General features: G+C 46.1%; 1 protein-coding gene and 1 pseudogene across 2 annotated transcripts in view; both read left to right on the top strand.

Moving 5' to 3' along the window:
* The first annotated feature begins 380 nt into the window (after positions 1–380).
* PROM1 (prominin 1) overlaps positions 381–24,725 on the top strand; it is a 94,994-nt gene continuing 70,649 nt past the window's right edge. Inside the window, exons 1-2 of the mRNA XM_080908064.1 lie at positions 381–455; positions 8,466–8,836. Of these exons, the coding sequence (XP_080764190.1) occupies positions 8,617–8,836 (220 nt within the window). The 5' untranslated portion in view covers positions 381–455; positions 8,466–8,616. The remainder of the gene's footprint in view (positions 456–8,465; positions 8,837–24,725) is intronic.
* Positions 12,402–24,498, top strand: LOC308426421 (small ribosomal subunit protein uS7m-like; annotated as a pseudogene). Its single transcript has 3 exons — positions 12,402–12,417; positions 18,565–18,694; positions 23,824–24,498. The product of its transcript is annotated as a small ribosomal subunit protein uS7m-like (transcript).

Raw genomic sequence — 24,725 nt, forward strand, 5'->3', positions numbered from 1 at the left:
CTATTTTTTTTTTTAATCAGCCTTTGGTTGAATCCAGGAATGTGAGTGATCAAAAGCGCCAGTGTTGTAATTTTTCTCCACCTTAAGTTTTTTTTTTTTTTTCTTCTTCTTCTTCTTTGTTCAGTTGTTTTTAATAAAATGTACTGGGTACCAGTAACGCGACTTCAGAGCAACCTAAGAACCAGGACCGAGTGTGTGGAGGCTAAAGAGTTTAGGAGCTAGCGGCCTTCTAAAGAGCGACTGGGGATTAAGTGATAGAGAAGGGTGTTCCGGGACTGAGCAGGGATTTCAGCAGGAAATAAATGCTCTGCCCCGGGGGTGTCCCCAGGGCATTGTAGCCTAGCCGCTCACAAAGTCCAATCAGAGCGCGCTCAGAGTCACAGCCCTAGGCTCCTGCTCTTTAAATTACTGAACCTTGTGGAGACACCGGCACCTGGCTTTAAGCTCAGCCCCCAGTAAGTATGTTTCTGAGGGAGTTGGTGTATTTCTTTAACCCCATTCCCCCCAAACCTCTGCCATAGACCCCAGAGGACGCAACAGGTTCTCAGAGTCCTGGGGTCCCGTAGTCCTGCCTCAGGCACCCTTAGCCAGCCTAGGGCGGAGCAGTGGGGCGGGCTCTCACCCAATCACCCCTCTGGTGCCCTGGGGCTGGACTTTTAATTCGTGAATTTAGTGGAGGGAGCCCAGCCTGGAGGCGTGGGGCTGGAGGGTTCCAAGACCCTTGGCGGGAGCTGGACCGAAGTGGTGAGTTGCTCTGAGTGCGGACCCAGTGCGGGGGCTGAGCACCCCCTCTTCTAGAATACCCAGGGCAGGGATGGGGATTGGAGTAGGTAGACCAGGGTCTCCCTCTGTCTCCTCAGCAGGTGGCGGGAACCTAGATTGTCTTCCCGGAGCCGGACGGGCTGCAGGGTGGTGTGGGTCCCCGCCACTGGGCGACCCCAGGGTCTGGAGGACTGGTTAGAGCGTGCAAACTTTCCCCCGCGGTGGTGGCCGGCTCCGCTCCGCGCCACTCTGCTCCGCTCGGGTGCTCCTTCCATCCTGCGGAGGGGTGGAGGTCGCTGGGTTCCGGCGACGCGAGCAGGAGGCAGTGAGACTTTCAGGCCACCGGCTCGCTTTCGGGCAGGGGGGCCAGAGGAGGTTCGGTCCGCGTCTTGAGAACTCTTCTGAGGTAAGGAAAGCTCCGGGAAAGGCCGGAAGGGTGGGGGACTCCCGGCCACCAGTCACCATCTGCTACCTACGTGCAGCTCACCGTGCTACTGGCCGGAGCGGGAGGGCGACGCGGGTGCAAGAGCAAACCGCCGCCCCGCGGCCGTTGCCAAGAGCACGCACCAGGGATGGAAATCGCGGCTCTAATAAGTCCTCAGGGTCACACAGCACCGAGACTTTCGGCTTCCCTAGAGACGGAGACCCGGGGCGCTCAGGGCATACCTTGATAGAATGCGGGGACCAGGGACAACAAAAGGAATATGGACTGACCAGAGCTTTGTGGCTGCTGGAGGATCGGGGCTCGGGCTGAGTTTCCGAGAATGGGTCAGAGAGGTTCCAATCCTCAACCCGCGTCCAAAGAGGACCCGGTGGGGGAAATCTCTTGGTGGCGCTCCGGACGGCGTGACTCCGGGACGATCCCCTCCCCCAGGCGACGGCGGATTCCTGGAGGCTCCCAGCTTCGCGCGCCGCCTCGCAGTCGGTTCTTTTGTGTTCCTCAGCCCCGGAAAGGCTCCTGAGGAGGGGGGAACCAGGGCTGGAGGGCACTGGGTCTGGTGGCGGCTTGTAGAGAAAGGCAGCGGAGTAAAGGTATCAGCGCTTCCTGCAGCTCCTGCCTACTTCGGGAGCTCGCTCTGTTGCTCTCTTGTTCAGTTGTGGACTTTTCTCATGCCCTGGCGGAGAGCGGTTTGCTCGGCTTTTTGTGTGTGGTTGCTGGCCTTTGTTAAGCGAGGGGAAGATTGAAGTCCTTTGCAGGCCCCTCCACCCTAACTCACTAGCGATCCAAACAACTTGAACAATGAATTTGCATTGAACCATATAACAACTTTTTTTGTTGTTGTTTTGTTTTGATTGACCAATTGAATATTGGCAAATTCCTACGGTTCAGCTTGGCTGACTACTTATTTTACTCACTCTTTGTGAATTTACCTCTTTGAAGCACCACGGGGCTGGCATCTGTCCGGTGGTTAGTCTGGAACATCAGAACTTTATGAACAGCACGCATTGTGCCAAGTTCTTTACCTGTTAGCATGTTACCCGCCAACCCCATGCAAAAGCCCACTTCAGAGAGTGAAGCAACTGTCACTGTCACAGAATTAGTAAATGGGTCCAGAGACCTGGTCCTGTTTGAAAAGACGATTTTTTTTAAGCAAGGTATTTTACTTTTCATTTAAGTATTCCATGATTTTTTTTATGGACTTCCTTATGGTTTTATGGTGAACTGTTTCTCTGTGTTCCAGTTCGGTGAAGTAAACAAACATCAAAGAAGGGCTGGAGAAAAGGCTCAGCTGTTGGGAGCACTAGCTGCTCCTCTAAAAGACCCGGGTTCAACTCCCAGCACCCACATGGCAGCTCACAACTATCTGTAACTCCAGTTTTAGGGAAACCATGACAACAGGCATGTGGTGCACACATAGTCCCACAAAGGCAAAAATACCCATACACAGAAAATAAATCTTTAACACAGTATAATAGCAATGCTTAAAGTATGGTTGATTTGGATGGGAGAGAAACAGGGTTTGTCAGTTGTCAAGAACCATCACCTGGTTTTCAAGAGCCAGGAAGTCTCCTTACAAATGATACACACTTAACCCAGCAAGAGTATGAGCAACAGATGTTTCTTGTGGGGATAGTGACTTAGAGGAAGTGGCAGGAGGGTTGGATAGCCAGTCTTAGTAACACAAGACAGTTTGTCAGTCCCCCTGATTGATGAATAACTATGGTGGGCAAGGTAGGTCTTGGATATGGCTCCTGTATTGCCACTGTCTTTCTAGAATGAATTAGAAACCACTCAGCTTCAGGCCCAAGAGAAAGCCAGCCTAGTCTGGCTCACTCCCAGGACCCTTTTGGTCACTGCAGCTGGCCTCCCAATGAGAAGTAGGGCTGCTCCCCATAGGACTCACAAAGGTGGCTCTGAAGTCAAGTGCCCCTTCATCCCCACAGCTGCTCCCCAGAAGACAGAAACCTACATCCACCACGGGGACCCTTGTAAAATAAAGAGTGAGCGCTTTCCATCAAAAGAAGAAAATGAAGCTAATGGGTTTCCCTGTTTTCTTTTAAAACCAGTGTTTGCAGAAATGTACTCCCCCAAGACTTCAGTCTTAGAATCATGTGAGGTAATTGTTTAAATCTAACTTTAGTAGGCTCCTTTCCCTGTTTGAATAGAGTGTGTTTGGAGTGGAAACCAATAACGTGCCCAGTCTAAGCAGGAAAATGGCCAGGCGGACTTTGCCAACTCTGACCTGTTTAAGGGGACAGACGTGGAGGAAGCAGATTCCAAAGCTTGCAATGGTGAGGGTCTCAAGAGAGACTCTACCCTGAAGGGTGGATCGGTAGTCCTGCCTTGGGTGACACTGAAGGGATGGCCTGCTGCCTGCTTTGAGGACACAGCCGTAGCAATTCTGGACTATCATTCCCAGGAATGTAGAACTGCCAACAGGAAGATGCTTGGCTCTGCTGTAGAGAAGGTAAAGGTGATGACTTTGTGCCAGCTTCGTTCCCATTTTATTTCAGCTGTCCTGTATTGGGTATCTCCTGGGTACCAGGCCCTGAGGATACCTGGAGTATCCCCTAGCACCTTCCACTGCATCTGGGTCAGGTCAGGTCAAAGCACCAGGAACAGGGTGTTGGTACCTTGGTCTGTTGTTCTGAAGCTGTATCCAGGAAACCTGCCTCGTTCTTGGAAAGTGACAGGAATAAGCAGAAAGGTGTTCTAAGAAAGACGTTGGTTCAGCCGTTTGCTACCTTCACGGTTGCTGGTTAAAATTGAAATTAGGGCTGACAAAGTGGCTTCATAGTGGGGGAAACCTGAATAACTGTCAAAGCTATGAGCTCAATCCCAGAACCCACAGTAGGAGAGCACCAACCCCAGGAACTTCTGAAAACTGTCCTCTGACTTAGGTGCCACAGTGCGGGTCACCCTGCCATGCAATAAGTAAAATTTGAAGTGCCATTTAATAAGCCCCATCCCAGTTGTTAGGTTGGTCATCAGTATAAGTCAGCAACCATGTTTTAAACAAAGAAAAGTATTTTATGTGCATGAATGTTTTGCCTGCATCTGAGAATGTACACGTGTGCCTGTTGCCTGTGGAGGCCGGAAGACACTGGGTCACTAGGATCTGGGGTTTGGAGTCCTTGTGAGTCGCTGTGTGGGTGCTGGGAATGGAAGTCAGGTTCTCTGCAAGAGCAACAAAGAAACAGGAGCTCCTAACTGTTGATCCATCTCTCTAGTCCCCAAAGACTGAACTTGAGGAAAACATAGTTTGTGCTCTTTGGGCTGTTCTCAGAAGGGGCTCTTACCAACCAGCGGGGTCCTACACTAAATGCCTTCTTTTCCTAGGTTGCTCTTGTAGGTTTTTTTGTTTCGTTTTGTTTGTTTTCTTTGTTTTTTGTTTGAGACAAGGTTTCTCTGTGTAGCCCTGAATGTCCTGAAGTTAGTTCCATAGACCTTGCCGGTCTGGAACTCAGAGATCCACCCCCTCCTGGGGTTTTCATTGCCACTAACGGCGAAAATCTTTCTTTGTCACTTGAGTTTGTTTCATTAAGTGCCTACTTTATAACTCTTGTGACTTTGGTGTTTTCTTATTGGATGTTTTTGCACTTTCTGCAGGGGGATGAAGAGAAAAGTGTATGTTTGAATCCCACCTGGCCTCTGAAGCCACACGGGCACATCCGCCTCTGCCCTGGTGAACAGAGGTGTTTCTTTCCTTTGGGATTTCCTTCTTCACTCTTTGCCTGGGATTTTCAAGCTTGAGCTCCGAAGCCTGCTTATTCCTAGTGCTCAGGAGATTCTATCTGTGTCTGGGGCTCGGTCTCATTACCAGGAAGTGTGCCTTTCTCAGTTCCTGAGACTTTGATCCTTCCAGGTTTGAGGCCCTTAGGCAAAGAACTGGCCAAGGTGTGTGTGTTTGTGTGTGTGTGTGTGTGTGTGTGTGTGTGTGTGTGTGTGTGTGTGTGGTTTGTGTATGTGTGTAGTTTCTGTATGTGTATGTTGCGTATGTGTATGTATTGTACATTTGGTGTGTGTGTTGTGTATGTGTGTGGTTTGTGTATGGTTTTTTGTGTGTGGTTTGTGTATGTATTGTGCATGTGGTGTGTGTGTATTGTGTATGTGTGTGTTGTGTATGGAGTGATTTGTGTATGTGTGTGTGTGTTGTGGGGGGAGAGCAGAAGGAGCCCTTGGACGCCATCATCAGGGTCACAGGGCACACTGTGGCTGTAGGGCAGCTTGATCCCAGGAGCCACCTGAAGATCTAAGGCAGACGGTGATTTGTAACTCTGTACAGAAGTAATTGGAGCAAGATGGGAGCTCCTCTCCAGACTGCTCAAAAAAGCCTACCTCTTGGCTAGTTTTTTTTTTTTTTGTTTCTTTGTTTGTTTGTTTGTTTGTTTGTTTGTTTTTAGGAAATGCAGTTTTCGTTTTCTTTTTTTTCTTTGTCTTACAACTTTGTTTAAAAAAGAAAAATACATGTACAGATTTTTAAAAGCATTTTGGCATAAAACTATATGAATATATTTTTGTCAGTACTTGATTCTTTTAAAGGTTTGATAGTATGCATTGAAATCTTACTACTTACCATAAGTATAAAGTACATGTAGAACAGATCGTAACATGGAAACAGTCAAAGTTTTCTTGGTGTGTTTGGATTAAACATAATGATTTTTGAATACCAAAAATTGCCACAAGGCTATATTCTTAGCTCTTGGATTATTAATGACTTAAGGTCTAGGTGTACTACACTCCGAGAGGGTGCAATACACTTATTTTTTTTTTCTAAGAAGGACTGACAATTTCACTTTTTGGCCTTTGCTTTTCTTTTTTTTTTGAGCTTCATATGGCCTGTTACTTGTTTCTGGGGTATTCAAAACTTTCTGGGACTAGTATCCATTTATCAGTGAGTGCTCTTTTGTGACTGGGTTACCTCACTCAGGATGATATTTTCTAGAAACATCCATTTTCCTAGGAATTTTATAAAGTCATTGTTTCTAGTAGCTGAGTAGTATTCCATTGTATGAATATACCACAATTTTTGTATCCATTTATCTACTGAAGGACATCTGGGTTCTTTCCACCTTCTGGCTATTATAAATAGGGCTGCTATGAACATGGTGGAACATGTGTCCTTATTGTATGTTGGAGCATCTCTGGGGTAAATGCCCAGAGTGGAATAACTGGGTCTCCAGGTAGTACTATATCCAATTTTCTGAGGAACTGTCAGACTGATTTCCAGAGTGGTTGTACCAGTTTACAACCCCATCAACAATGGAGGAGTGTTCCTCTTTCTCCACATCCTCGCCAGCATCTGCTGTCATCTGAGTTTTTGATCTTAGAATTTCAGGGTTGTTTTGATTTGCATTTCCTTGATGACTAAGACTGTCAAGCACTGTCTTAGATGCTTCTCAGCCATTCGATATTCCTCAATTGAGAATTTTTTGTTTAGCTCTGTACCCCATTTTTAAAAATAGGATTGTTTGATTCTCTGGCATCTAACTTCTTGAGTTCTTTGTATATATTGGATATTAGACCTCTATCAGATGTGGGGTTGGTAAAGATCTTTTCCCATTCTGTTGGCTGCTGTTTTGTTTTGTTTTGATTTTTTGACAGTGTCCTTAACCTTACTCTTGGCTAGTTTTAAGGTGTACTTGCTTTGAACTTTGATAGTGAGTCTTGTCCTGACTTTCTTGCTCTTAGCGCCCTGAGCTTCTCTCAGCAGGATCTATCTCTCTTAGAATGCAGGGAGTGCTTGCCTGTCTCCGTGTCCCCTTCCCAGTGAGCCTTGTACTTACCCTGAGTTAGTTAGTAGCTTATCTAGCACAAAACCCGAAAGCCTGTCTTTTAGACCGAGGCACTTGGACTCCTTTCCCCAGGAACTTTTTAATCAGCAAATCTAGGCACACATATCAAATGCTTACGGATAATAGATGATAACTTCATTTTAAAACAAATCTTATCATCTATATAATTTGACGTTTCCATAAAGCAAATTTGCATGCCAAGAAGGTGAATGTGGCTGTTTGTTTGTTTAACACAGTACAACCCAAAGATACACTGATATGAAAAATGCGGAGGAATGATGGTAAGGAAAATATCAGGGTTCCTTGGTTTCTGTAATTAAACCGTCACGTTTCTATGAGAACAGAACTCTTTGTGTGTTAGTAAAAACACTGAACTCCAGAAGGGGCGGCAGTCTGTAAATCTAAACTGAAGCATTTTGGGAAGTGTTCATTCGTGTTTCATGGCGTAAGGGAGGGCATGTTCAGTGCAAGCCTTGTGTATTGTGTGTTCAGAGCCAAGGCTGCAGTCACATCTCCTCCGGAGCCACTGAAGGGCTGTGTGCATGCTGGATCTAGTACCTCTAGGTTGCTAGCTGATTTATTACCTGTGAGGAATGGTGTTAGGAAGTCAGGTGTTTTGGATTCTTTCCCCGTCCCCACACGTGGCAGTGGTGGCCATCATTTGGATTCTTGTTTCTTACCAAGTCTTCAAGGGTGAACAAGGAGCCTCCTTCGGCCCTGCCTCTCACTTCTTGGGTGCCTAGTCATTGGAGACTGTGACTTGGAATGGGAGTGTCCCATAGGATGACCGAGCTTATCAGAAAAGCAGATTTCAATTTCTGTTTGCCCATGACCTTGAGGTCGTACCTTTCGGGCTTAGGTGTGATGAAATGCTGGGTGTCTGGAATGTGATCTGTTGGTAAACAGAAGGTAATGAAGCTGTGCCTTCAGTGTAAGAAGGGCAGCAGAAACTTTAAAACGCCGTGGCTGGGGACCTCAGTGGCACCAGCCGGAGCTTGGGTGAGTTTGTGGTGAACAGAGTAACAGAGCCCTGATGTTCTGGTTAGAGCTTGGACTCTGAGGGAAAATGCTGAGTTAAATTCTGACCACACTGTGACTGCCTGGTAATTCTCGCGGGTTACCAAGATTCCTTCTGCACATGGTATCTCTAAAGTGGGATTATGCCTTAAAAGTATGTAGAATGTGCCTGGAATACAATGAGTGTTTGATGAATGTCTGTTTCCAAGAATCAGGCAGCTTCAAGAACCATGCCTGAGGTTTCTAGACCCCAGAAACTTGTCTTCTGATTCATTCTTTATTGAAGGAAGAAGCCTCCTCCTGGTCCCTACCTGTAGCTCTGGAGCAGGCTGGGTGCTTGGTTTCCTAAGTGTTTAATTCTAAACCATGTCACCTCCCCTGGGGTGGGCTCGCTCCTGGAGCAGGAAAGGCTGTCTGTGAGTAACTAGTGTTCTTTCTCTCCATACCAGGGATGGTACTTTGAGTGAATGACCCCCTTGGAGACCACTCTTCTGCTCCCCTTGTTACCAGCCAGGAGGCAGAAGATTCCACTGGTCCAAGAAGGGCCCATTTCCCTTGAGCTTCCGGAAAGTACCTCATGCTTCGGGGATCAGGCCAGCTATGGCTCTCATAGTCTGTGTCCTGCTGCTACTGGGACTGTGTGGAAAGGTCAATTCAGGAGGTCAGCCTGCATTCCGTAACACTTCCGGGACTTTGAATTATGAATTGCCTACCACAGAATATGAGACCCAAGACACCTTCAATGCCGGGATTGTTAGCCCTCTCTACCGAATGGTGCATATCTTCCTCAACGTGGTCCAGCCCAATGACTTCCCTCTAGGTGAGTGTTGACCATGGGGAGGATTGATTTACTTCTCTTGGTTTCGAAATGACCAGGTTACCATACAGAAGACAATCAGCAGTGCACAGTATGAGGTTCAAAAGCACTGACTACACGGGGGCGGAAAATATTCATATAGAATTTAGAAAGATGTGTAATTGGTTAAGCTGGGTGAGAAACAAAACTGAATCCTTTTGCGCTGTTGCGTTTCCACTTTATCTTGCTTTGTCTTGTTTCAAAGTGTGTCTGTGTGCGTGTGAATGTGTGTGTGCACACACAGAAGTGAAAATTAGGGTAAAAATGCAAGTTGCTGGTCACGAGATGAGAGGTTGATGGTGATCAGGCAGTTGGTGGTGTTACCACCAAAAAGCAACTTTGACACTCCTTAGGGCAAGGACAGACATGTCTAGACTTGCTTCCACGGTTAACTGTTGCAGTGCTAAGACATTAGTGTGAGGAAGGGAGGGTTGGTCATTTTGTAGGTCAAGACTCTTGCTCTCTGTACACGATACTGATTTTTCCTTGACCCTGTCTGTAATTCTTTAACCTGGGAGCCCACTGGTGTGTGTGATCACGGGGACAGTCCTGGGAAAAGGACAATGGCCCGTGCGAAGAATCTTTCCTGCGGCCTGCATTTCTGATGGACTTAAGCTGAACCTCTCCTAAGCTCGTCTTTAAACTACAGAGATTTGAATACTGGCGTCAGTTATACGGTTGGTGGCAGTTTAAAAGGTGAACGTGGAAGACTCTGAAACAAGGAGAGCTTAGATGGTCTGGGCTAATGTCTTAAGAGGGTGTGTGTGGGGCGCACGGGTTATTGAACCTCACTGCTTACATTATGGGGCTATATTGTCGTTTTCTTTCTGTTAGAAAGTTTATCTATTTGTTTTTATTTTACGAGCCTTGTTGGATTTTCTGTGTATGTGTTTGTCGAGTGAGGTTGTCAGATCCTCTGGGACTGGAGTTACAGACAATTGTAAGCCATCATGTGGGTACTAGAAACGGAACTTGGGTTCTCTGTAAGAGCAGCCACTGCTCTTGACCATCTTTCCAGTCCTGACCGGTTAAGTTTTAGATAACACTTGCCAGAACAAAGAATGAGAAATTGCCTGGATCAGGTTGGCCTGTGAGCACGGCCATGTCTGAGGGAATTTGTATTAAGTGCTTTAGTTGAGGTGGGATGGAGCGCCCATCTTGAAGGTGGACGGACAGCCTTGTAGACTGGAAGGAAGGAAGAAGCTGTAAGCAAGTATGGGTGTGTTCTTGTCCTCTGCTCTTGACTGTGGATGACATGTGACTGGGTGCTTGGGATCCTGCTTTGACTTACCTCAAATGTTGGACTGTAACCTGGAATTGCAAGCCAAATAAACCCTTCCCACCCTATGATACTTTTTGTCAGGATATGTTAGCACAGCAGCAGAAGTGAAATGAAAAACAGGAACCTTTATTGTTTCATTAAAATGCATGTTTATCATCTGTTTTAGATTAACCTGAAACAGTCTGAAGTATTCTTATCAGGTTTTGTTTAAACTTTAGGTCTAGGAAATAAGTCAGACTGGGTCTTTGGTGTCACTGAAGATGATCTTGAATTAAACATTGTTTAAATACATATAGAGATAGAAACAGACATTCAGACATACAGTGATCTCCCTCTCTTAGCCTTTTTTCACAAGGAAGAAGTCTCACCATGAACATAGTACATATGGGCTTCACCTAAACCTAGTTATTCCCCAAAGTCCACATCTCCAAGTGCCAACATATTGGAGCTCAGATCATGTATTTGGAAGGAGCAAAGATAGTGGGTGTCCTATTCTGTATTCTATTGCTGTGAAGAGACACCATAGCCAAGGCAAGTTTTATAAAAGAAAGCATTTAATTGGGGTTGACTTATGGTTTTAGAGCTTTAGACTATTATGATCATGATAGGAAGCAAGGGGACACAAAGGCAGACACAATGCTGGAGAAGTAGCTGACAGTTCTATATCCAGATCCACAGGCAGCAAGAAGAGAGAGCCACTGGGTCTGGGCTTGAGCTTTGGAAAGCCCAGCCCTAGTGACATACTTCCTCCAACAAGGCCACACCTATCCCGACAAGGTTACACCTCCTAATCCTTCTCAAACAGTGCCACTCTCTGATGACTAAGCATTCAAATATATGAGCTCATGGCAGCCATTCTCATTTAAGCCACCACAGTGGATAAGGTGGATGTCCACAAAATACTTTGGCTAAGGTCAACAAGAGCCAAAGGTGTTGTGAGCCAGAGTCTAAGTAGAATTTCGTTGGGGGAAGAATCTGGTTGGTTCTGGGTGGGTAGATCACATGAAGGTGGATATTTCTACAGTTGTCTAGAGGGATAACTATGAACATATCATTATATATGTTCATATGTATATATACATACATATACACATACATGCATACTTAGGGAAAGTGGAAGAGGGGAATGCATGCAATAAATGTAGCATTCATTACGTGTTCAAAGGACAATACTTTTATCTTAGCTTTGTTAGCATTTTATCTAGGCTCCACCAAACATATTCCCTCTCTCCTTATCTTTTTATAAAGCACAACAGCTTTTACAGTGTCCTGCAGGGATGATCAAGGCCAAGTTGTTAACTTTCAGATCTTTGTTTCTTGTAGATGGACTCTGACCTTACTCAACCTACTAAAGAACTCTTGTTTATAAGGCTTAAATGAGATGTTGTGTATAAAGCCTGTGTTTAAAACCATGGCCCCAAGGAGAATCAATAATTGTGGTTGCTATTAAACTTTATTATCTGTTAGGAAAAGTTGGCCAAATATGACGTTTAAGTTGATGTAGGGAGAAGACAGGGAACAAGATGACTCCCTGGGCATCATTAAAATGTCCCTGCTGCTACTCCCTCAAGAACATTCTACACAGAATTACCCTGTTGGAATCAGTTCTGTGACTTTGCAGAGGGTCTTAAGTCCAGTCTGGTTGGCAGGCCCCTAAGTTGCAGAGTGGCCGCCGGGCAGACGAGAGCAGAAAGCAGAGCAGATTCAGGGCTCACAGCCGTTCTCAGTGATCATGCAGGCTCTTAGGTGTTCTCTGCTTTGTTCTTTACTGATGGCCCCAGTAGTCAATCCATAAGGTTTGCTTTGTTACCTATAAATTCACTGGAATCTTCCATATGTCTTGGAGGTAGATAATGGTGAGAAGTGAGCATCAGTTATAATCATATCTCTTAGCTTGGGAAACTGAGTCAGAAAGGGCACATGTTCAGATTGTTAGAAACAAGCAGACCGAGAGACCGTTGTTTCTGGGTCTAGTTATTTCTCCAATAATCATTGGTTTCCTACGGGTAATCTCTTTTTTCCTTTTATTTTAATATTGGGTGCTCTTAAAAACAAAAACAAGCATGGATTAGGCCCTGTAAGAAAAACAACAATAACAACAAGGGAAAAGAACAACAACTGAAAGACGTACAATAACCATGAGTCAATAAGAAAACTGATAGATAGTCTCTGTGTGTGATATGTGGGCATTGCAGACTGTCCACTGCAGGTGTTAAATAGTTACCTCTTCCAAGTCTATTCGGCCACATGAATTTGTTCCAAGGTAAGACCTGGAGCCATTCTGAGGAAGCAAGCAAAGGGGTTGGTTTGGGGAGGGGGTCGGGAAGACATGTCTGAGTTTAGTTATGAAATATTCTAAAATAATTGTTCACCCTGCTTTAGCATATTCTTAAATTAGATTTTAGGATGATTGACCTATTTCGAAAAGTATGTCCAGGCTAATGTCAATCCCCCCTGGGATCTGGCGCGTGTGGGCATGGCTTGAAGGTAGAATTGGGGCAGGAGGGTGAGTGAGACTGGGTTCCCATGCGTTTGGGATCTCCTCAGGACATTAGAGTATAGATACTCCTATCCTGTGGTTAAATAAACTTATTAGCTGAGGCAATCAAGAGAGTAGAACATCAGGTTGGAGGCTTGCACCACGGCCCTCAGTGAGGCAGGAGATGGCCTTGCTGTGGGGAGTCCCTCTGCCTCCATCAGCACCAGAGACCTTAGCTGTCACGCGCCCATGCTTCCCGCCGCTAGGAACAGGCATGCAACAAACAGATTCTTCTGCGGATAACCTTTATTGAACAGCACTTTGAGCAGGGGGCTTCTTGAGCAGGAAACTTCTCTCTGAGCCGGGGACTCCCTACCAGGTTCTACTGTCTAGGTGACCCCTCACGCGCAGTCCCCCACGTGCGATCTCTCTGTCCAGTCTCTGTCCACTCGGGACCTCCCGCAATCTCTTTTACTGAGTCTCTCTCCACGTGGGATCTCCCGCAACCTCTCGTATTGGGCTTCTCTCCACGTGGTATCTCTCCGCCATCCCTCCAGGTGGGGTCTCCCGCAATCTCTCCACTGTCTTCCTCTTCTCCTCTTCCTCTCTCACGTGGGGGAGAAAGTGCACTGCTATATATGCCTAAGAGACTTGTGTTGCTACCTGATTGGTGCATCCTCCTGTAGCTCAATCACGTGCCCCGAGAGCGGGCTATGACGTATGTGGCGCATGCGCATTAAGTCTCTTGGCTGGGCAACAGCTCTGTTTGCTGAGTTCTCGGCGGGAAGCCGGTGCCATGTTTGGGTGCGGCACAAACGGCTCCCTACACTTAGCATCTCCTGCCTCCTCCCAGTGTGGTCTTTTTTTTTTTTTTTTTAACCACAACCCTCAACTCCCACAGTCTTGGTTGTATAAAATTTAGATTGGCCCAGGTTACAGGCTTCAGATTAGCTTCCCGATTAGCATCTTATTTTACACTTATGTGCTTGTGCAGCAGCTTGTTTACTTCTGTCCTTATTTCTAAACCCCCAGGGAAGACAGTCAACATCTGGACCCTCTCGGTACCCATGGCCAGGGTGCTGCTGAGTGGGCCTGGGACTGCTGTGAGTTATCACCATCACCACAGTATCAGAAGCAGAGAGAGGAGGTTCCAGGAGAGTTGCTGGCCAGGTGACCAGCTTAATAGGTGTGCCTGTACTAACATCTAGGTGCCATTAGGTGATAGCACCTGAATTCATGCTAAGTAGTCATTGTCTTTTTGCAGATCATGTGACTCATGTTGGCACTGGACTTTGCCAAAAATAAGATCACAGAGGGGAAAAAAAAAGATGTGTCTTGCTCTCTCCTCCTGGTGTCAGTGTCTTTCTTTGATGGGCATCCTGTCCCTCCTCCTCTTCCCAGCAACTTTACAGGATTAGACAGGTTGGCCATTCTGATCTAGATCCTCATCTAGGGCCTAATTTTACAGTAGCTGAGGCCAGAACACGGAGTGGATTTCGGAGGTCCCGCAGCTAGCAAGCAGTTGGCTGCAGCTTTTAGGCAAACACAAGGAAAGTGAGATTCAAAAGGCCTAAGAGACAGGGCCGCAATGTCCCTTGTGTTGATGGCCCAAAGAACACTACTGAGCATCTAATTTTATATTTGTATGTATGTGTGTGTGTGTGTGTGTGTGTGTGTGTGTGTGTGTCTGGTATGTATGCATGCTTGTATGTGTGTTTGTGCATTTGTGTGTGGTTGCATGTGCATGAGCTTGTATGTGTGTATGTGCTTGTGTCTGTGTGTATGTGCGAGTTCTTGTGCGCTTTTGTGTGCTTGCATGTGCTTGTGTGTGTCAGCTTGGATGGGCAATGGGTGAGTCAAGGTATGACAAGCATCTTGCTGTGTCCGTTTCTCCAGTCTCATAGCACTGTCGTGCCTCAGAACTGCAAGACACGTCCTGACAACTATTACCTCACTCCTTTGTGCACAAAGTCCCTCTGGTTGAAATGTGACCCTTTCTCTCTTCAACTTGTAACAAGCAGCAGGAAGAGTCCTTCAAAAGACTCTGGAAGTGGGGCTTCCTGCTCCGTGGGGCCCTGCCCTGGAATGGCTCACCGGTTTCCTCTAGCCCCTGTAGGAAGCAGATTAATGTGAATTCACACATGGGAAACGCCAAAGCAGTGCAGGATGAAGCCGGCCTGGTGGGGAATCAGCATGGAGACTCTAAAGTATGGTCTTCATAGGGCTATGCCAGGTCAGAGCTGCCCAGCAGGATGAAGGCAGAGAGATCAGAACCCCACTGTGTGGCTGGGGTCTAGATCTAGAAAATCACCATTCTCTGAGTGATGGCAAAGAAAGAGCCTGGGCCTTCTAGCTTCACTAGCTCTATGTTGTTGAGCAAGTTACTTAACCTCTCTGTTCCCCTGGAAGATGACAGTTGGTCACGGCTCTACCCTGGGGGTCACAGTGTGTAAGTATTAAGTAAATATTTATAAAGCGCTTAGAATAACCCTTGATAGTAACATTCGTTGGTGTTTATTTCTTTAGCAGATAACATACGAATGTTTATAATCTGTAATTGGTTAAACCCAGGTTTGATCACAGAGACAAAAGAAACAGTTATGTGACCCTTGAACACTGGCTTTGCAGTACAGTGTAACAGATGGTCACAGTTTGGGGCACCTACACAAGCTCTAGAATATTCTGGGAATAAACTGGAAGCCAAAAGTCCAAAAATCAAGGTGTCAGCACAGCTTTGCTCTCTCCTAAGAGCCTAGGGAAGAATGCTCGCTTCCTCCGGTCTGATAAGTGTCCCTTGGCCTATGTGGGGTCACTGCCATCTGTCTGTCCTCCTCTCTCCAGGGTCCTGCTCCTCCAGGATGCTTTCACCTCAGCATAAATTTAACTCGTAAGGAAAGACTTTCCGCAAATGACATTTGTGGGTTCTAGGGCTGGGACTCCGACCCTGTCACTTTGACGGCCTCTGCTCAACCTCCTGTATCTTCTCATTCTTCCCCCGTTCTCTGAATAGCCCCTCGCAGCTCAGAGACGCTAAGCCTCAAGTTCTATTCTTAGAATGTGATCCAGATTTGTAACCTGGTTCGTCTGATTCCAAGCACTCTGCACCCCAGATCTGCAAAGCCTGCCTTCCTGGTGGGAGTCTGGTGCACCTTGGCTGAGAGCGTTGACTGAGGTACCTGCCTCCCAACAGGCTCACAAGCTGATTACCACCTCCCACTCCAGTCAGCTCTGACCCAGGCCGGAGGACTGGTTTGCTCATGGCTGTTCTGACAGTGGCGGAGAAAGAAGAGGAGGCTCCGTAAGGAGACTGGCATTTGAACTGAGCTGTGAAGTATATGGTTGAGTCCCAGAAACAGGGAGAAGCTGAATGGTGCAAATTGAAACCGACTCAGCAAAGGTCCTTGAGAAAAGGAGAGCAAGGGTGTGTGTGTTTAAACAGAAGCATGTAGATAGGCTGTGGAATGCCCACATGAGGGTCCACAGACAGCAAGGAGTTAGGGGTCACTAGAGAACCTTGTACTCCTCACCACAGATCGCTACCTGCAGGAGACCACAGAGACGTATGCATTTGCCTTCAGTCTTGGGGAAATTCCTCGTGTGTCTGGAGTTGGGCTAGCTCACTGTCACTCTAGCATCGGTGTTTTCTGGGGGTTTAGTGGAAGCATTGAGTTCTTAGGCTTTCCATGCCGTTCTTAAAGTAATCTCTTACTTCTTAAAACACTAAAAGAGAAAAAGAAGTCAAAGCAAAAATGTGTGCGCAGATCGACATGGATAAGCTGCTCAAGTTGACCTGTCACAAATGTCACACACCTGCAGCAAGTGGAAGACCTGTCTCCTTCAAGACCACACCCGAAACTTGCTCCTTGGTCACGGTCTGCCAAGATTAGCTAGCTGACCTGCCACTTTGCAGTGACAAGGACTAGTTAGTATTCCTGGTGGACGCTTCTCAAATGTAGTCTTAGTTCTGGTTTCTCTCCCTGAGCATGTTATTTATGAGGATATTGCTATGTCTAGCTGTAAATATTTCTTCTTCACTATATATCGTTCCGCTACGTGTACATATCAGAATTTGTTAATCCAACCAACCAGATTGATTGGTATTTAAGGGTTTCCGGTTGAGTCATTATGCATTGTACTGTTATGAATATTCTTTTATATGTCTTTCAGTGACTTCATACAAAATTCTGTTCATGTGAGTTGCTGGATATTTTCCCCCACCAATGCTACCAGTTTTAAAAGATATATTGAATCTTTTTTAAAAAATTACTAAGGGACTCGGTGAAGTACTTTGCCCCGAAAGCTTGAGGTCTTAGTTGAGATCCTCAGAACTCAGATCAAAAGCAAGGCACATGCTTGTAACCCAAGCCTGGGGATGTGAGAGACAGACAGATTCCTTAGCCTCGTCTGCTGAGTCTGCTAAGTCAGTGAGCTTCAGGCTCACTGAGAGACCCTGTCTCAAAAAAACGAAGGCCAAAGCAATCCAGAAAAGACACCAGACGTCAACCTCCGGCTTTGACATGTACACATTATACATTTGCATGCACACACACTAACATATATGTCTCAATACACATGAATAAGAATTACTAGGGAACATTTGAGATGTATACGAGAGCAGGACAGAGTCTAATGGGGCCTACCCTTTCCAATAACACTCTCCTGGGTTATCCTTCACCCAATGCCCACCCCCCCAAACAAATTCTAACCGTTTTATTATTTGATCCACAGCTGGTTAAATGCAGAATCTATGGATAAGGTGGCATGACTGTATTTACAAAGGTCAGACCAAAGTTCACATCTGAGGCAAAGCAACTTAGAGATATTTACATACCTCCAACCCAAAACATAGATGTTTGGTTGTGCTTCTCAGAGGTTCCTCCTGTGGTGGTTGTGATGGTCTAGAACTTATTAATCCAACCTGTTCTCTAATATGTTTCAACTTTGAGAGGGCATGGGATACTCTGGGAAATTTGTGACTTGATATTTTCATACATCGGGCATCTTTCCATGTTTGTTCCTATTATAACATTTCTGAAGTTAAAAATAGCTCCTTTTAATCAAGGAATTTAAAACATCCACTGGCCAATTGTTTGATATATGGCCAAGACTTAAGTTTTGCCTTCATTTTGAGTTAACTGAAGTTCCAAAATTAGTGTTTTGATATAAATCATGCTCACAATGCATCCTTTATAAATTTAGGTTTCTTTGTTTTGATTTCTTTGAAGTTTAGCAAAAGCGAAAATACTTCAATTTTGAGTGCCAGATTTGTAGTTCAGTTTCTCCTCAGATATCAAAATTACTGGCCTTTATATCTGGTTTATTTGTGTGTGTTTGTGTGTGGTGTGGGGCCTTCCTTATACCTGTAAGGCCTGTGCCTTCCCACTGAGCCACGCCCCGGAGCCACGCCCCAGAAGCCACGCCCCTGGAACCACGCCCCCGGAGCCACATCATCATCTCTGATTAGGTTTTCAGCTCCCAGTGTCTTTACATTCACGTTTCTGCACTTCATGTGATACTTAGTCATAACTCATTCGAAACTATTTATTATATATAAAAAGGCAGAAAAATCGCGTGTCAGCAAATTCAGTGTCAGGCTGAATTTCCTACTCGACTACAATCCATATGCGTAGGGGGATTTCCCCTAATTGGCTAATAAAGATGACAAGAAGCCAATTGGTGGGCAAAACCCAGGAGGTGAGTTTTTCAGGGAGAGAGGAAGAGGGCTTTTTGGGCAAGGTGGTGAAGAGAGAAGACATGCCGAATGTAGGTTGGGGAGGGAGACGTCAGACCTGGCGGAAGCCTCCACCGCCGAAGAATTCCTACACAGAGTAGATGCTTAGTAGGACTTTAGATTCCGTGCTCAGCGGTCGTGTGGTCGGCTTGGTTTTAAATGCTAAGATTGTCTGGTGTTTCCCATTCTTAACGATTCAGGCGGGCAAGTGAGAGGCCGCATCTGTGTGGCGGTGCTCTGCAGAGCCTGCCGCGGGGGAGGATGGATGGTGGACCGAGGTAGCTCCAGACATTCAGGAGGGACACCTGCCCGGCCGCTTAGCAAAGCCAGGTAGAGGAACTGATAAAGGAGATCTCAGGCCTTTGCATGGGAACAAGGAACAGACAGAGACCAGAGCAACTTGGCGAAGCTAGCCCTGGAGGCTGGGTGAGACCACCATTGCTGGCAACTAGCCGGAACAAAAATGGGTTCCTTTTAAAATGACATACTACACATATGTGGAAACCCTAACCCCCCAGTATCTCAGAAGATAGCGTCATTTACAGATTAGAGTCATTGAGAATGTAGTTTATAGTTAAGATGAGGCCATACTAGAGCAGGCTGGTGTGGAAGAGGGTTTTTGTGTATGAGTTGAATGTGTGTGTGTGTGTGTGTGTGTGTGTGTGTGTCTATGTGCTTGTGTTTATGTGGGTGCTTATATCTGTGAGGGTGTGTGTGAAGGCCAAAGATACATATTGGGTTCCTTTATCTTTCTCCACCTTTGCCCACTGGACATAAAGCTTGCTGTTTAGGCTAGACTGCTTCCTAGTGAGCCCTCTGGATTCCCAGCTCTTTCTTGGATGCTGGGAATCTCAGGTCTTCATCCTTGCGCTGATCCATTACCTTGGCATGTGGTGTCTGTCCTTTCAGGGGAGAAAACCTGGAAACAGACGGGGAAAATTCTGTTTTTAGGTTGCTGAGTCTTCCCTGCGAAACAGGAACAGACCCAGCATTTTCAGCTGGCCTCTGCTAGCTCCTGGGGTGTAAGTATTCTGGCAGAAATGAAGAAGATACTAGCCAAACTTTTGCCCCTCTCTTTGGCCATCAAACCATGAAAATAATGAACCTAAAGAAACTGGAATCTCCCCCAGGAATCTCAACCTCTGGGTCTTCCAAGGACGAATTTGCCTCCTAGGAAGAGATGCACACAGGATAACTTGTCAGATACTTTGCAGTAGAGACTGAGGCAGGCATATGCGTCAGTGGCTGGCAGAACCATACCTTGACCAGGATTGGGTACTGAGCGGCCAAGCCTAGCTTGCTGGGCCCTGACTGTAACAACCCCGGTTACAGAGATAACTTTTAACTTAAGTTATTCAGTCTCTTTAACAATTTGAGGTCATGAGATAGTGTCTTCTAGGCTGGTCTTAAGCTCACTTCTGCCTTAGTTAGGTTTCTATTGCTGTAATAAAACACCGCAGTCATGACAACTTGTAGAAGAAAGCATATACTTGGGCTTATAGTTCCAGAGGGTTAGAGTCCATGATGGTGAAGCAAATTTATGACAACAGGAACTGAGAGCTTACATGTGATCACCAGCAGGAGGCAAAGTAAAAAACACTAGGAATGGTACAAACCTTTTGAAATGAGAAGTCTATTCCTAGTGACACACCTCCTAGCCCTTCCCAAACAGTTCCACCCACTGGTGGAACTTTCGAACTGTATCTATTTTAACTTGGTTCTTTACCTCCCCTCCCCGCTTTGTTAGTTACTATTTTATTTATCATTATTCGTTAATCTTTTTTTTTTTACAGTCCAGTCATTATCCCCTTCCCTGTCTACCTTCCAACTGTTCCTCATTCCATTCCTTCTACCCCATCTCCAAGATGATGTCCCCAGCCCTCCACCCCACCCCACCAGACCTCCCCACTTCATATCAGCTGGTGTATGCTGCCTGGTTGGTGCCTCAGTGTCTGAGATCTCAGGGGTCCAGCTTAGTTGAGATAACCTATGGTGTTGCCTTCCTCAGCTTCTTCCAGCCTTTCCCTAATTCAGCCACAGGGGCTCAACTTGATTCTTATTTCCTTTTTTAAAAAAGACATATTTATTTATTTTTTATTTATTTAATCTATGTGAGTACATGTGTACACTGTAGCTGTCTTCAGACACACCAGATGAGGGCATCAGATCCCATTACAGATGGTTGTGAGCCACCATGTGATTTCTGGGAATTGAACTTAGGACCTTTGAAAGAGCAGTCAGTGCTCTTAACCACTGAGCCATTTCTCCAACCTGATTCTTTTTTCTTTTTATTGGATATTTTCTTTACTTACATTTCAATGTTCTCCCCTTTCCCAGGTTTTTCTCTGGAATCCCCCAATCCATCCCCATCCCCTACCTCTATGAGAGTGTTCCCCCACTCACTCACTCCCTCCTATCTCCCTACCCTGGCATTCCCCTACTCTGGGGTATTGAGCCTTTACAGGGCCAAGGATCTCTCCTCTCGTTGATGCCTGATAAAACAATCCTCTGCTACATATGTTGCTGGAGCCACTGGTCCCTCCATGTGGACTCTTTGGTTGGTGGTGTAGTCTCTGGGAGCTCTGAGGGGGTCTGGTTGGTTGATATTGTTGTTCTTCCTGTGGGGTTGCAAATCCCTTCAGCTCCTTCAATTCTTTTCCTAACTCCTCCATTAAGGACCCCATTCTTAGTCCAATGGTTAGTTGAGAGCATCCAACTCTGTATTTCTCAGGCTCTGGAAGAGCCTCTCAGGAGACAGCTGTATCAGGCACCTATCGGCATATAGTTTTTGGCATCAGAAATATTGTCTGGGTTTGGTGACAGTATAAGGGAGGGATCTCCAGGTGTGGCAGTCTCTGGATAGCCTTTCCTTCAGTCTCTGCTCCAAACTTTGTCTCTGTATTTCTTCCTGTGAATATTTTGTTCCCCCTTTTAAGAAGGACTGGTCTTCTTTGGTCTTTCAACTTCTTGAGCTTCATGTGGTCTGTGGATTGTATCTTGGGTATTCTGAGCTTTTGGGTTATTATCCACTTATCACAGAGTGTATACCATCTGTGTTCCTTTGTGACTGGGTTACCTCACTCAGGATGATATTTTCTAGTTCCATCCATTTACCTAAGAATTTCATAAAGTCATTGTTTTTAATAGGTGAGTAGTACTCCATTGTGTAAATGTACATTTTCTGTATCCATTCCTCTGTTGAAGAACATTTCATCTTTCCAGCTTCTCATTATTACAAACAAGGCTGCTAGGAACATAGTAGAGTATGTGTCTCTGTTATATGTTGGAGCATCTTTTGGTTATATGCCCAGGACTAGTATAGCTGGGTCCTCAGGAAGTACTATGTTCAATTTTCTGAGGAACCACCAGACTGATTTCCAGAGTGGTTGTATCAGTTCACAATCCCACCAACAGTGGAGGAGTGTTTCTCTTTCTCCACATCCTTGCCAGCATCTGCTGTCACCTGAGTTTTTGATCTTAGCCATTCTGAATGGTGTGAGGTGGAATCTCAGGATTGTTTTGATTTGCATTTCCCCGATGACTAAGGATGTTGATCATTTCTTTAGGTGCTTCTCAGCCACTCGATATTCCTCAGTTGTCAGTTAAATTGGTTTTGTTTTTCTGAGACCATATGGGCTTCGTCTTATAGATACTGAAATGTAGTGTGGTATTTTTATAGTAGTAATTTCAGCTTTGATCATCCCTTTTGCCTTGTGTGACTAGAGACATTTTAGGAACTTTTATCTGATTAGAAAGTTGTGATAGTTGGTATGGTCTATTTAGCTAAAACTGTTGATGTCTTCAACCACATGTCCTGAAGTACACACAGGCTTTGTCCTGAGCCATGAGCTACGTGTAGTCTCAGATGTCCCTCTTTTGCATTGTTGCCCCTGCTGTTCTTTGGAAATCTGTGTGGAGCTTGCCCTCTTGGGATGTTGCTGAGGTACTTGCTGTGTGTGCTTCAGAAGAAAGCAAACCATGAAAACAAAAGTTGCCTCTTTTCAGTCTGCAGTTTTTCTTAACCAATTACTCTGAGTAGTTCCAAGTGTCTGGTGCTGGGAAATTGGAGAGCAGAGTCTGTGCCCTTTAACCACCAGGGTAATGCTTTCTGCTGCGGCCCTCTTTGTCCATTGCTTTTCCAGTTGGTGTAGATGGCTGGGTGCTCTGGGGTGGCATAGTGTCTGCCTGCATGGGACCTCAAAGATGACGTGATAGTCTATTCCTGCTTCATCTTTCTCTAGCAGAAATCTGTAAATTCCCATTCATGGCTTTATAGTTTCTCAAGTCGATGTCCTGCTTATTAAATATGACAGGTATATTAATTGAGTCAAAGGCGCTCTTTGTATGGTCTGGGTATGGGTGGTGGTGGGGAGGAGTCTCTGTAGGCTTCAATATCCTCTTAGGAATTGGCTGACCCAGAAGCTCAACCTAATGAGATTTGGACATGAGCATCTGGAGGGTAGTTGAGGGAGGCGTGCTGAGGGTGAGGTTTCAGGCTTACCGATGCTGTCTTACCGTTCTTTAAATAGCCATTCCAAATACCACTTGTGCAAGGAAATAAAGCTGGGCAGAGGTGGCTGTGTGCTTCTGATGTGCAGACCAAGCCAAGTTCCTCTGACTTTGGAGATGGGAGATTCCTGAGTCTGTAATATAGTAACAGGGCTGCTCCTTCTTGCTGTAGGCTCCTTCTTGTTGCAGGCTGGCTCCTCACAGGGACATTGAAACTGTGTAAGAAGTAGGAGTCAGATCTGTCCCTTTCTTTTTGGCAGAACTGTCTTCTTAAGCTGAGGCTGTCGCTAGCCTGAATCACGGTCCAGGTGGGCCTTCAATACATGGAACAAAGACAAAGACTATGTGGTTATACCGTCTGCCGTCCCCACTGTTCCTGCCATCCCCACTCGCTGAGCATTCCCCTGCCTCAGGTGTATCTGTATTTTCTTTTGAACCATTCTATTGGATTGTTTGTTTCTCATTTCCCTCCAATATTTGTTTGGATTTCATTTCTTCAGACCATCACCCTCGCTCCAATATCTCTTCATTTCATGCACCCCAGTATTATAAAGGGTACCCCCTTCTCTGGGGTTTTATCTTCTGTGGTTTCAGTAACCCATGATCTAAAATTTTCAATAGAAAATTTCAGATATGAACTATTCATACACGTTCAGGTCTTGTGTTGTTCAGAGCAGTGTGATAAAAGTCTGTCATTCTGTCCAGGTCATGAAGCATCTCCTTACAGAGTATCCATCCTCTATATGCTGCCTGCCCTTAGCCATCTCTGCTGTCACAGTTTTTGGTGTGGTGTTGGACAATGCTTATGTCAAGCAGCCCTTGTTTTCCTAAATAATTTCTGAAACACAAGAGCATAGGGATGCTGGTACTTTTATTTCTAATTGTATTACCAACCATTGTTCATCTCTTGCTGTTCCTAATTTATAATTAGATTGCATGTAGTGAAAAAGCAAAGAAGGGTCTGGGCTGGCACTTGGGGTGAGGTGTGCTGTCTGGAACCTTCCTGGGATCACACAGGTGAGGTGGAGCCGCTATGCCCCCAAATTCAAGGATCAGCCGCTGGCGGAACTCACCGAAGAGGAGAAGTATGACCAGGAACTCAAGAAAACCCAGCTCATCAAAGCTGCGGCTGCGACTGAAACCAGCTCGGTGTTTGCAGAACCCCTCATCAGCAAATTCACCAGCACGATGATGAAGGGAGGCAACAAAGTTCTGACCCGATCCCTCATGGCCCAGACTCTGGAAGCTGTGAAAAGGAAGCAGTTTGAAAAGTACCATGCTGCCTCCGCAGAGGAACAGGCCACCACTGAACGGAACCCCTACAGGACTTTCCACGAGGCCCTGAGAAACTGTGAGCCTGTGATTGGGTTGGTGCCTATCCTCAAAGGGGGCCATTTCTACCAGGTCCCTGTGCCTCTGGCTGACCAGTGTCGGCGCTTCCTTGCCATGAAATGGATGATCACAGAGTGCCGAGAGAATAAACCGCGGCGGACGCTGATGCCAGAGAAGCTGTCACACGAGCTGCTGGAGGCTTTTCATAACAGGGGTCCCGTGATCAAGAGGAAGCACAGCATGTATAAGATGGCAGAGCCCACCCGTGCCCTGGCCACTACCGCTGGTGGTAACTACCGCTGGTGTAGCAGGAAAGGAGCGGTGGGCAAAGGACACTGCCACAAGAAACCACTGAGGGGCTGGAGAGATGGCTCAGTGGTTAAAAGTCCTGCTCTTTCCAAAGGACCTGCTCTGATTGCCAGCACCCCTGTGGAGGCTCGCTCACCGCCTGTAACTCCTGTTCCAAAGACACCTTTCCACTGTGGGCACCAGGCGTGCACGTGATATACAGACATATGTG

This window comes from Micromys minutus, assembly GCF_963924665.1.
Source record: "Micromys minutus genome assembly, chromosome: 1".
Lineage (NCBI taxonomy): Eukaryota > Metazoa > Chordata > Mammalia > Rodentia > Muridae > Micromys > Micromys minutus.